Source organism: Palaemon carinicauda, chromosome 26, assembly GCF_036898095.1.
Source record: "Palaemon carinicauda isolate YSFRI2023 chromosome 26, ASM3689809v2, whole genome shotgun sequence".
NCBI classification, from domain to species: domain Eukaryota; kingdom Metazoa; phylum Arthropoda; class Malacostraca; order Decapoda; family Palaemonidae; genus Palaemon; species Palaemon carinicauda.
Window position 1 is genome coordinate 74,408,386 of NC_090750.1, and position 13,741 is coordinate 74,422,126.

General features: G+C 46.7%; 2 protein-coding genes across 2 annotated transcripts in view; both read right to left on the reverse strand.

Moving 5' to 3' along the window:
• Positions 1–13,741, reverse strand: part of mwh (multiple wing hairs) — a 321,568-nt gene that overhangs the window by 175,999 nt on the left and 131,828 nt on the right. The gene's annotated exons all lie outside the window — the stretch shown is intronic.
• LOC137620228 (thymidylate synthase-like) overlaps positions 1–13,741 on the reverse strand; it is a 29,527-nt gene that overhangs the window by 9,053 nt on the left and 6,733 nt on the right. Inside the window, exon 4 of the mRNA XM_068350464.1 lies at positions 12,316–12,487. Within this exon, the coding sequence (XP_068206565.1) occupies positions 12,316–12,487 (172 nt within the window). The remainder of the gene's footprint in view (positions 1–12,315; positions 12,488–13,741) is intronic.

Here is a 13,741-nt window from a genome sequence, read left to right on the forward strand (position 1 = left end):
GAGTCCTGGGGAAGTCTACTAGCCATTGTAGTACCTCTGTGAACCATTCTCTTGCAGGCCAAAGGGGAGCAACCAGCGTCAGCCGTGTCCCTTCGTGCGAGACGAATTTCTGCAGAACCTTGTTGATTATCTTGAACGGAGGGAATGCGTACAGGTCGAGATGGGACCAGTTCAGTAGAAAGGCATCCACATGAACTGCTGCAGGGTCTGGAACAGGAGAACAAAACAGAGGAAGTCTCTTGGTCATGGAGGTGGCAAACAGATCTATGGTAGGTTGACCCCACAAGGTCCAAAGTCTGTTGCACACACTCTTGTGGAGGGTCCATTCCGTGGGAATGACCTGATTCCTTCTGCTCAGACGATCTGCTGACACGTTCATATTGCCCTGGATGAACCTCGTGACTAGAGAGAGGTTTAGACTTCTTGACCAAATGAGGAGGTCCCTTGCGATCTCGTAAAGGCTCCTCGAATGGGTCCCCCCTTGCTTGGAGATGTAAGCCAAGGCTGTGGTGTTGTCCGAGTTCACCTCCACCACTTTGCCTAGCAGGAGGGACTTGAAGTTCAACAGGGCTAGATGAACTGCCAGCAGTTCCTTGCAGTTGATGTGGAGAGATCGTTGTTCCTCGTTCCACATTCCGGAGCATTCCTTTCCGTCCAAGGTTGCACCCCAGCCCGAGTCCGATGCATCTGAGAAGAGATGAAGATTGGGGGTCTGAATGGCCAAGGATAGACCCTCTCTGAGAAGAAGGTTGTGCTTCCACCACAGGAGAGTGGTCTTCATCTCTTGGTTGATAGGGATAGAGATTGCTTCCAGGGTAGAACTCTTGTCCCAATGAGCTGCAAGGTGGAATTGAAGAGGGCGGAGGTGGAGTCTGCCCAGCTCGACAAACAGGGCTAGGGACGAGAGAGTCCCTGTGAGACTCATCCACTGTCTCACTGAGCAACTGTTCCTCTTCAGCATGTTCATGATGCACTCTAGGGCTTGGCTTATCCTGGGGGCCGATGGAAAAGCCCGAAAACTCTGACTCTGAATTTCCATTCCCAGATACACGATGGATTGTGAGGGAATGAGTTGAGATTTTTCCAAATTGACTAATAGACCCAGGTCTCTGATAAGGTCTAAAGTCCAATGAAGATTCTCCAGACAACGACGACTCGAGGAGGCTCTCAACAGCCAGTCGTCTAGGTAGAGGGAGGCTCTGATGTTTGACAAGTGAAGGAATTTGGCTACATTCCTCATCAGAAGGGTAAAGACCATAGGAGCTGTGCTTAGGCCAAAACACAGGGCTTGGAATTGGTAGACGACCTTTCCGAAAACGAATCTTAGGAAAGGTTGGGAGTCTGGATGAATCGGAACGTGAAAATAAGCATCTTTCAAGTCCAATGAGACCATCCAGTCCTCCTGTCTGACCGCTGCTAAGACCGACTTGGTCGTCTCCATCGTGAACGTCAGCTTGGTGACATACTCGTTGAGAGCGCTGACGTCCAGGACAGGTCTCCAACCTCCTGTCTTCTTGGCCACAAGAAAGAGGCGGTTGTAGAAGCCCGGGGATTGATGGTCCCGGACTACAACCACAGCCTTCTTCTGCACAAGAAGCGACACCTCCTGGTGCAAAGCTAGCCTCTTGTCCTCCTCTTTGTAGTTGGGAGAGAGGTTGATGGGCGAAGTGGTCAGAGGTGGTTGAAGGAAGAATGGAATCCTGTAACCGAACCTCAGCCAACTGACAGACTGTGCGTCTGCACCTCTCATCTCCCAAGCTCGCCAGAAGGTCTTGAGTCTGGCTCCTACTGTCGTCTGGAGAATCGGAGAGTCAGTGTTTTCCTTTGGATGGCTTGGATCCTTTCCTGGACTTGCCTCTGTAAGAGTCTGGACGGGAGCTTCCTCGGCTGGGGGCTCTGCCACGAAAGGGCGGTATGAATCTAGTCGCAGGAGTATCAGTCACTGGGGAGCGGTAAGTCTTAGGGGCTGAGGTGGAAGCCTTAGACTTACGAGCCGAAGAAGCTACAAGATCGTGCGTGTCTTTCTGAATCAAAGCAGCCGACAAATCTTTAATGAGCTCTTCGGGAAAAATAAACTTCGAAAGAGGAGCAAACAGAAGTTGTGAGCGTTGGCAAGGGGTAATGCTGGCGGAAAGGAAAGAACACAGCTGTTCTCTTTTCTTCAAAACCCCTGACACGAACAAGGACGCTAGCTCGCCCGATCCGTCTCTGATGGCCTTATCCATACAGGACATTAACAGCATGGCAGAATCTTTGTCCGTATGGGAGGTTTTCTTGCTGAGGGCCCCCAGGCACCAGTCGAGAAAATTAAACATTTCAAACGCTCTAAACACTCCTTTAAGCAAGTGATCCAAGTCCGAGAAGGTCCAACACACTTTTGAGCGTCTCATAGCAGATCTTCGAGGCGAGTCTACCAGACTTGAGAAGTCAGCCTGGGCAGAGGCAGGTATTCCCAAGCCTGGTGCTTCCCCTGTGGCATACCAAACGCTCGCTTTCGAAGTGAGCTTCGTTGGAGGGAACATGAAGGAAGTCTTGCCAAGAAGTTGCTTAGACTGCAGCCATTCCCCTAGGATCCTAAAAGCCCTCTTGGAGGATCTAGCTAGGACAAGCTTGGTATAGGAAGACTGAGCTTGTTGCACTCCCAGCGAAAACTCAGATGGTGGAGAGCGGGGTATAGCTGAGACAAAATGGTCTGGATAAACCTCCCTGAGAAGAGCCAAGACCTTGCGAAAATCAAGAGACTGTGGAGAGGGTCTGGAGTCGTCCAGGTCCGAAGAGGGATCAAGGTGTGCTTCCTCATCATCCGAAATCTCAACCCCAGAATGAGGCGACGGGATCGGATACGAATGCTGAACCGCAGAGTCAGAACGAGCAGGAACAACAACAGAGGTGGAAGGAGGAGGTGCAGCAAGTTCCTGTTCCTGTGGTATGAGTGGAGCGTGAATAGATCGAGGCTGTGCAGAACAAGGTAAAGTTCCCGCAAGCAGAGATGTCTGAGTAGTAGGATCAGGGTGCACGGGTAGAGCTCGGTGCAGCAGCTGAGCAGACTGACTCACAGGTGGAAGAGGTTCAACATCGTACGCCTGGCAGATGGAGCTGCGACTGGGTGCAGCGAGTGCAGGCGGGTGCAGCACAGGCTGAACCGGTGCAGGAGGTTGGTGCACCACCGGTGCAGGCGGGTGCAGCAAAGGCTGAACGGGTGCAGGAGGTTGGTGCACCACCGGTGCAGGCGGGTGCAGCACAGGCTGAACGGGTGCAGGAGGTTGGTGCACCACCGGTGCAGGCGGGTGCAGCACAGGCTGAACGGGTGCAGGAGGTTGGTGCACCACCGGTGCAGGCGGGTGCAGCACAGGCTGAACCGGTGCAGGAGATAGGTGCACCACAGGTGCAGGAGGTGCAGCACTCTCAGCACGACACTCACGCATCAGGTCCGAAAGCTGAGCTTGCATGGACTGAAGCATAGACCACTTGGGATCAGCAGAGACAGTAGCAGACTGAGGTAAAGCCATAACAGTGGTTGCACCACCGGTGCAGCTCTGTTGTACCTTACTCCTCTTGGGCGGAGTACAATCGCTAGAAGACTGAGGCGAGTCAGAGCTGAGCCAACGACTGCAACCTGGCTGAGCACTCGCGGGTTGAACTCTGCGTTTAAGAGGTCTAGAGACCTGAGACCAACGTTTCTTCCCCGAGAGAAGATCAGCGGACGAGCGGAAGACGGGCTCAATCGTCTGCAAGTGGGAGTGACGGTCTATGGTAGACACGCCCGCAACCACTGAGGATGATTCTGTGCGCCTAACAAGGCCTGCCGAACCCTTATGCCCTTCGACATTGCTTCTCCCCTGGGCTTGGGAGCTTGCAAGAGGTCCCGGACTGGGAGAACGACTGGCTCGCACAGAAAAATCCCCACGCACCACACTGGCACTAACACTAGTACAAGGCACTGCACCGACACTAGCACTCGTCACAGCACTGGCACTAACTTCACCCACTGCACTCTTGGCCTTCAACTCTTTCACTTCGGCCATCAGAGACTTATGGTCACTTACCACTGACTCTACCTTATCGCCTAAAGCCTGAATAGCACGTAAAACCACTGACATATCAGGCGGAGGGCACACAGTAGGATCGGGGGTAGCCACTACAGGGGTAGGATCAGGAAGAGGATCATGAGATGAGGAAAATAAAGAAGAGTGAGAAGAACTCCTCCTAGCTCTAATTCTCTCTAACTTAGAAGAATACTTTAAAAGTCGGACAAAATCCAATTCCGAAAGACCGGCGCATTCCTCACATCGATTTTCTAACTGACAGGGTCTGTCCCTACAGTCAGAACAAGCGGTGTGAGGATCTACCGAGACCTTCGGAATACGTCTATTGCAAGACCTACAACGTCTATGGGAGGGGGCTTGCGAAATGTCAGACATTTTGTTTTCAAGAGAAGTCAAAGGGAGATCCAAAAAACAAGCAAAAATTCGTTAACCGTTAAACTGAATTAAATAAAAGCTATCTAGCTAATATCAGAAGGTTTCCAGTAATGCGACAGCCGTAAATCAAAGAGAATACATCACCAAATAAGCGAGAATAAACTCGAAGACCATGAGCGTATCCCAGAACGTCTAGCCGGAGGCACGACAGAGGAATAATTGAGGAGGTGTCAACAAGAAGTACTTGAGTACCTGGCCACAGGTGGCGCTGTTAGTACACCCCCTTCTAGTATTGTGATAGCTGGCGTATCCCTCCTTAGATTTCTGTCGGGCAACGGAGTTGACAGCTACATGATTATCGGGTAAGTTTAATATTGAAAATAGAAAGGCTTGGAATATCGAACGATTTCGGCCAAGGACGAGAGGGTAGTTCGTTTTTGGCTAGAAAACCAAGCTGTAAAGAACATGTAGCCGTTTCAGATGAAAATCCGATGTTCTTGCTGAAGGCGTGTATCTCACTGACTCTTTTAGCTGTAGCTAAGCAGACGAGGAAAAGAGTCTTCAACGTGAGATCTTTAAAAGAGGCTGATTGTAGTGGCTCGAACCTTTCTGACATAAGGAATCTTAGTACCACGTCTAAATTCCAACCTGGTGTGGCCAAACGACGCTCCTTCGAGGTCTCAAAAGACTTAAGGAGGTCCTGTAGATCTTTGTTGTTGGAAAGATCTAAGCCTCTGTGACGGAAGACTGCTGCCAACATGCTTCTGTAACCCTTGATCGTGGGAGCTGAAAGAGATCTTTCCTTCCTTAGGTATAAAAGGAAGTCAGCTATCTGAGTTACAGAGGTACTGGTTGAGGATACTGATACCGACTTGCACCAGCTTCGGAAGACTTCCCACTTCGACTGGTAGACTTTAACAGTGGATGTCCTCCTTGCTCTAGCAATCGCTCTGGCTGCCTCCTTCGAAAAGCCTCTAGCTCTCGAGAGTCTTTCGATAGTCTGAAGGCAGTCAGACGAAGAGCGTGGAGTCTTGGGTGTACCTTCTTTACGTGTGGCTGACGCAGAAGGTCCACTCTTAGAGGAAGTGTTCTGGGAACGTCCACTAGCCATTGCAGTACCTCGGTGAACCATTCTCTCGCGGGCCAGAGGGGAGCAACCAACGTCAACCTTGTCCCTTCGTGAGAGGCGAACTTCTGCAGTACTCTGTTGACAATCTTGAACGGGGGGAATGCATAAAGGTCTAGATGGGACCAATCCAGAAGAAAGGCATCTATATGAACTGCTGCTGGGTCCGGGATCGGCGAGCAATAAATTGGGAGCCTCTTGGTCATCGAGGTTGCAAATAGATCTATGGTAGGTTGGCCCCACAAGGCCCATAGTCTCTTGCATACATTCATGTGAAGGGTCCATTCTGTTGGGATGATTTGACCCTTCCGGCTGAGGCGGTCTGCCATGACATTCATGTTGCCTTGAATGAACCTCGTTACTAGAGACAGGTTTAGATCTCTTGACCAGGTGAGGAGGTCCCTTGCGATCTCGTATAACGTCATTGAATGAGTCCCTCCTTGCTTGGAGATGTACGCCAAGGCTGTGGTTTTGTCGGAGTTCACCTCCACCACCTTGCCTAGAAGGAGGGACTTGAAGTTTCTCAAGGCCAGATGAACTGCCAGTAGCTCCTTGCAGTTGATATGTAACGTTCTTTGATCCGCGCTCCACGTGCCCGAGCATTCCCGACCGTCTAATGTCGCACCCCAGCCCGTGTCCAATGCGTCCGAGAAGAGAACGTGGTTGGGGGTCTGAACAGCCAGTGGCAGACCCTCTCTGAGGTGAATGTTGTCCTTCCACCAAGTCAGTGAAGACTTCATCTTCTCGGAAATAGGGATCGAGACCGCTTCTAGCGTCTTGTCCTTTCTCCAGTGAACAGCTAGATGAAATTGAAGGGGTCGGAGGTGTAGTCTCCCTAACGCAATGAACTGGTCCAGTGATGAAAGCGTCCCTATCAGACTCATCCACTGTCTGACTGAACATCGGTCCTTCTTTAGCATATTCTGGATGCATTCTTGGGCTTGACTGATTCTGGGGGCCGACGGAAAAGCCCGAAAAACTTGACTCTGAATCTCCATTCCTAGGTACACTATAGTTTGGGATGGGACGAGTTGGGACTTTTCCATATTGACCAGGAGACCCAATTCCTTGGCCAGATCCAGAGTCCATTTTAGATTCTCCAGACAGCGACGACTTGACGAAGCTCTTAGAAGCCAGTCGTCCAAATAGAGGGAGGCTCTGATGTCTGCTAAATGCAGGAATTTGGCAATATTCCTCATCAGTTTCGTAAAAACAAGAGGCGCCGTGCTTAGGCCAAAGCACAGGGCTTGAAATTGGTATACAACCTTCCCGTAAACGAACCTTAGAAAAGGTTGGGAATCTGGGTGGATGGGGACGTGAAAGTAGGCGTCCTTGAGGTCTAAAGAGACCATCCAGTCTTCCTTCCTGACCGATGCTAGAACCGACTTTGTCGTCTCCATGGTGAACGTCTGCTTTGTGACAAAGACATTCAGAGCACTGACGTCTAGCACCGGTCTCCACCCTCCTGTCTTCTTCACGACTAAGAAGAGACGGTTGTAGAAGCCCAGGGATTGATGGTCCCGGACTTTGACTACCGCTCCCTTTTGAAGTAAGAGAGACACCTCTTGCTGCAAAGCTAGTCTCTTGTCCTCCTCTCTGTACCTGGGAGAGAGGTCGATAGTTGTTGTTGCTAGAGGGGGCTTGCGCAAGAATGGAATCTTGTACCCCTCTCTGAGTAACTTCACAGATTGTGCGTCTGCGCCCCTGTTCTCCCAGGCCTGCCAGTAGTTCTTGAGCCTGGCTCCCACTGCTGTCTGAAGAAGGTGGCAGTCAGACTCTGCCTCTAAAGGACTTGGAACCTTTCTTCTTGCTCCCACGTTTACCTTCGGCACGAGCACCTCCTCTGCTGGAGGCTCTGCCACGAAAGGGCGGAATGAACCTTGACGCTGGAGTATCCATCCTGGGTCTAGACACGGAGGGCAAAGGGGTGGCTTTGCGTGCGGATGACGCAACCAGGTCATGTGTGTCTTTTTGAATCAAGGAGGCAGCAATCTCCTTGATCAACTCCTCAGGGAAGAGGCACTTCGAGAGAGGAGCAAACATAAGCTCCGATCTTTGACATGGGGTTACTCCAGCTGACAAGAAGGAGCAAAGGTGTTCCCGTTTCTTGAGGACCCCGGAAACGAAAGAAGCCGCAAGCTCACTAGAACCATCCCGTATGGCTTTGTCCATGCAGGACATTATGAGCATGGAAGTTTCCTTGTCAGAAGGGGAGGTCTTCCTGCTCAACGCTCCCAAACACCAGTCCAAAAAGTTAAAAACTTTGAACGCTCTGAATACTCCTTTCATCAGATGGTCTAAATCCGAAGGAGTCCAACAAATCTTGGAGCGTCTCATGGCCAGCCTGCGGGGAGAGTCTACAAGACTTGAGAAGTCGCCCTGGGCAGAGGCAGGAACTCCCAAGCCGAGAACTTCTCCCGTGGCATACCAGACGCTAGATCTGGAAGCAAGCTTAGCAGGGGGAAACATGAAAGCTGTCTTCCCAAGTTGCTTCTTGGACTGCAACCAGTCTCCCAGCACTCTTAAAGCTCTCTTGGATGAGCAGGCGAGGACGAGCTTCGTAAAGGCAGGTGCGGATGACTGCGTGCCTAAAGCGAACTCAGAGGGAGGGGAGCGTGGTGCTGCAGACACAAACTGATCAGGATATAAATCCTTGAACAGTGCAAGCACTTTCCTAAAGTCCAAGGAGGGAGGCGTGGTCTTGGGTTCGTCGATGTCCGTGTGCGGGTCGTCAAGATGTGCAGCGTCGTCATCATCAGAGAGTCCATCGTCTGAATGTTGAAGAGGAAGCGGCAAAGGAGTAGGAATCAGCTGGTCGGCTGAGTCCGGCAGCACGGGTGCATGCGTGACTGCACTGGACGCAACGTCATGGAACTGTTGGTCAGTCTGTGAGCTGGCAACAACCATAGCTGTGTGGGGAAGCAAAGCTTCTACTCCTGACTGACTAGTCTGCTGCGGGCGAGTAGCGGTAACCACAGTGGGTTGCGGAGGTTGACGCACAGCGTCAAAACAAAGCAACTTAACTCCACCCTCCTGTTGTTGTGGTAACTCGCGAACGTCAACGGAGGGTAGCGTGCGTCTGTGAACGTCAACGTGCGGCTGGCAGGGTACACTGCGCATGGGTGGTGGAACTCTCACAGGCGGAGTGCGGGAGCAGGTAGCGTCAGCGTCTACTGTACGCACAACCGTGGTTGGTTGTAGGCTAACGGGTGCAGCGTCAACCTTCTCCGCACGATACTCCTGCATAAAAGATGCTAACTGTGTCTGCATAGACTGTAGCAAAGACCACTTAGGGTCTACAGCAGCAGGTGCGGCAACAGACGGTGTTACTGCCTGTTGCGGTACCACTTTGCCTCTCTTAGGAGGTGTGCAGTCATCGGAAGACTGCAGCGAGTCCGAACTGACCCAGTGGCTACACCTGGGCCGTTGGACTTGCGCGGAAGGGACCTTGCGTTTGAGAGGCCGTGAGACCTTGGTCCATCGTTTCTGGCGTGAAACCTCTTCCGCAGACGAGGAATGAACGGGCTCTCTCGTCTTCTTGTGGGTGGGGCGATCTTGGCAAGATACGTCCGAAACCACGGAGGGAACGTCTGTCCGCTGATTAAAGCCTGTCGAACCCTTTGGTCGTACGACATTGCTTCTCCCCTGGGCTTGGGAGCTTGCAAGAGGTCCCGGACTGGGAGGACGACAGGCACGAACAGACGCACCCTCAAGCGCAACACTAACACTTTTCACAGCACTACCACTCACTTCACTTCCCACTGCACTCTTACCCTTCAACTCCCTGACGTCTGCCATGAGTTGGTTGCGGTCACTCGCTAATGACTCGACTCTCTCACCCAGAGTCTGGATGGCACGCATCATATCTGCCATCGAAGGTTGTTGAGTGCTAGAAGGGGGATCAGGAGTAACCACTACAGGGGAAGGAATAGGTTGTGGGGCATGGGGAGAGGAAAAATCAACTGAGCGAGATGAACTCCTCCTGACTCTATCTCTCTCTAGCCTACGTGAATATTTAAGGAATTCGACAAAATCGAATTCCGAAAGCCCAACGCATTCCTCACACCGATCTTCCCATTGACAGGATTTACCCCGACAATTGGAACAAATGGTGTGAGGATCGATAGAGGCCTTCGGAAGACGCCTAAAACAGTCCCTAGCACTACACTTCCTGTATTTAGGGACTTGAGAAGGGTCAGCCATCTTGAATTAGTCAAAGGGGAAATTCAAAATCTATCCAAGTCGTCAACAAATAATCCAAAATTCAATCAAAGAATGCAAGGAAGTATTGAAGATAACCTCTGCAAAGCGAAAGCTAAAAACTAGAAATGAGTACTTCACCAAATAATGTGAAAATCAATCCAGTAAGCAACAGCGTATTTAGTAGGTCTTGCCAGTGGCACGACAGAGAGAAAATTGGTTCTGTGTTGACATGGAGTACTTGAGTACCTGCTCGACAGATGGCGCTGTTGATGTACACCCCCACCTGTATAGCGATCGCTGGCGTATTTTGTCCTTAGGTTTTTCTGTCGGGCAGCAGAGCTGACAGCTTATATGATCACCGGCTAAGTTTAATATTGAAAAATATATAATAATAATAATAATAATAATAATAATAATAATAATAATAATAATAATCCCATCTGAATCATCAAGTTCAAGTCTTAGAGAAGGAAACCTATAAATAATTATGAGAAGTATTCAATAAAAAAATGCATATAAGATTATGAGAAAGTAGAAATCCAAAATAATTGGAGAAGGAAAAAAAACTTTTAAACCTTGTGAACTTAGAAGTTTACACTCAGGGCCCTAAGATCACAGAAAGCATTTTTTAGCATCACGATAGCTCAAGTGAATCATTAGAGGCTAGTACTGTATAGCTCAAGTTTAGAGTATAACTGTAAAATGAAAAAAAAGAAAAAAAAGCCAGAAAGTCTGAAAAGAAAGGGTCTTTTTTTATGGTTATTCTATTGCTTCCCAAACCATAAACAATGGTTAACTGTGCTTATATTCTGGAACTTATGGAAATTAGTTCCTTGTATAAGATCTTTTTGTTTGGCTACAGAAATAAGATACGGTGCAGTTATTAGTACATTCATTCATGCTAATGCTACTCAAGCAAATACACTTAGGTAGCAAGACAATTAAACAATAGAAAGAAAAATCTATGTATGGGGAAAAATAGAAATTATGGATCCTAAGAAAACTCACTTCAACCATCAACCATACAAGATTGAGTTTCATGGGTACCATACATTAGTGCAATAACGTTTTTGATACTTGTTTTCAAACATGTTTTAATGTCAGAAGCTTAATCTAAAGTTTTCTCTTTGGCCCATTAGGGCTAAGAAATCACAGGAAGAGTTAAGTAGGTAGTAGATTGGCTAATGCACCAGCCACCTGTTGAGATACTGCCAATAGAGTTATTGGATCCTTTATCTGGTTAAGGCTTATTTTTCCTTTGCCTAAATATACGAAGAACAGTCTGGTTTATTCTTTTCACATTTTCCACTTTCCTCATAACACTAAGAAAACCAAAAAATTCTTCTTCAATCAAGGGGTTAACTAGAAAACTGTAATAGTTTTGTGGCTACTTTCCACTTGGTAAGATTTTTTTTTTTTTTTGGAGGACAATCCAAAATTCAACTATGGTTCTCTAGTCTTGGGAAATGCCATAGCCTCTGTACCGTGGTCTTCCACTGCCTTCTTGGGTTACAATTCTCTTGCTTGAGGGTACACCTAAGCAAACTATCTTATTAGCTTCCTTTCATTACTGGGCCATTTTCCCTCTTGGAGCTCTTGGACTTATAGTATCCTGCTTTTCCAACTAGGCTTGTAGCTTAAACTAGTAATAATAATATGCAAATCATATGTTGGGCAATAGCTCCTTGAGAGAATGTATGGCATGTGTGCATTTTGGTTTCAAACTTGTTTAACTGTTACTAGTATTGTGATTGCATCAATAAGGTAGGTTTCAGAGCTAAAAGTAAATGTGCATCACACATCATTATGTAGTTAAACCGTGAAGTTCTAGTATTAGTTATTTCCTATAGCTCTGGTGCATTACGACAGAAAGATTTATGATAATCACACGAAGGGCAATAATTCACAGAGAGTAATTTGTACAGCTCAGTGTCAAATAGAACTGTAGCATACATATGTAAATGATACCCTACAAAATTTAAAAATTTATATATATATTCTGGCATATGAGAGAAAGAATCATGACCAAGATTTCATACCATACTTCCTCTGGACTTGCATGGTTCCATCCATCCATGAACTGTACATGAGCAATGGGCTTCCTTACATCATTTCCTTACACACTCCTCTCCCTCAGTGTCTATTGTTTAAAGCTATTCTTTGTTTTATCCACCTACATAAATTACAGGGTTAAGAAACATCCTACACATTGATAGTTAAAGCTTAACCCTTTTACCCCCAAGCTATTTGGAACTTTCCAACCCTTAACCCCCCGGCATTTTTTTTTTTCAAGCACATTTTGCAATACATATTTTTTAAATTGCTCTAACAGCCATAATTTTCATCATAGAGAGGTCAGATTGGACTCATTCTTTTGGAAAATGCCTGAAGTTTCTCATAAAGGTATCAAAAATATGCAAAAAAAAAATGTAAATAGTAGTTTTTTGCAAGGACGTACCAGTACGTCCATGGGGGTAAAGGGATGAGTTTTGTGAAACGTACCAGTATGTCCATTGGGGGTAAAAGGGTTAATATGACAAGATAACATAAATCTAAAGGAATTACCTGTCAGGAAATCCAGATTTTTCAAGAAATTCCTTGGATGAATTTCCATCCCAAATATGAACGCCCTTCTCCTGAAGTTCTTTGGCATTTGTTGATCCTCGAACGAACCAAAGAAGTTCTTCTGCAACTCCTCGCCAGAAAACTCTTTTTGTAGTCAGTAAAGGAAAAACACCTGTTTCAAAATATTACAAATGGTTTAGTTTTAGAGTAATAATTCATTTGAAAGAGTAATTAAGTTTGATAAGTGTGTGAGAAAAAAAAAATATTGTTAAACTTCATTTGGAGGGGATTTGCAAAGTGTTCTAATATTCAAGATTAAAAATATAGTAATGGTAACTAGATATGAAGTCAATTACCTTTCCAAATATCAGCAAAATAGTGTAGTTGTTTTTCAATAGTACATTATCATTATTATTACTAACTAAGCTAGTTGGAAAAGCAGGATGCTCTAAGCTCAAAGGCTCCAACAGGGAAAAAAAGCCCAGTGAGGAAAGTAAATAATGAAATAAACTACAAGAAAAGTAATAAACTATATACAATATTTCAAGATCAGTAACAATGTTAAAGTAGATCTTTCATATATAAACATAGAGAGACTTAGGTGAGCCTGTTCAACACCATATTCCCAGTGTTGAATGTTATTATCACTACTAGCTAAGCTACAACCCTAGTTGGAAAAGCAGGCGGCTATACACTCAAAGTGGAAATTTCTTCTGATGAGCAAAAGGCCATATGCCTTGTTTCTTAGTTTATTTTCTTTTACTTATTCATCTATGTTATATACCCAACTTTATTTTTTCTTCTATAGATTATTCCCTACCTATTCCTATTTCCATATGCTTTTTTGTCTTTCAATAATTATAGTATTAGTTCTCTTTACATTCATTCATAAAGTATTCACTTCACTCATTCATAAACATTGGTCTCTTTAGATTACTGTAATTTATTTTACTTGGTCACTTCACTCATTACAATTGGTTCCTTTTTGCTTATTCCCTAGAGAGTTATGGGGTCTTTTGACTGGCCAGACAGTGGTACATTGGATCCTTCTCTCTGGTTACGGTTCATTTCCTTTTGCCTACACGCACACACTGAATAGTCTGGCCTATTCTTTACTTATTCTCCTCTATCCTCATATAAATTACCTGACAACACAGATTACCTAACAATTCTTATTCTCTCAAGGGTTACTGCACTGTAATTGTTCAGTGGCCACTTTCCTCTTGGTGAGGGTAGAAGAGACTCTTTAGCTATGGTAAGCAGCTCTTCTAGAAAGAAATTTCAAAATCAAACCTTTGTTCTCTAGTCTTAGGTAGTGCCATAGCCTCTGTACCATGGTCTTCCACTGCCTTGGGTTAGAGTTCTCTTGCTTGAGGGTACACTCGAGCACACTATTCTATCTAACTTCTCTTCCTCTTGTTTTGTT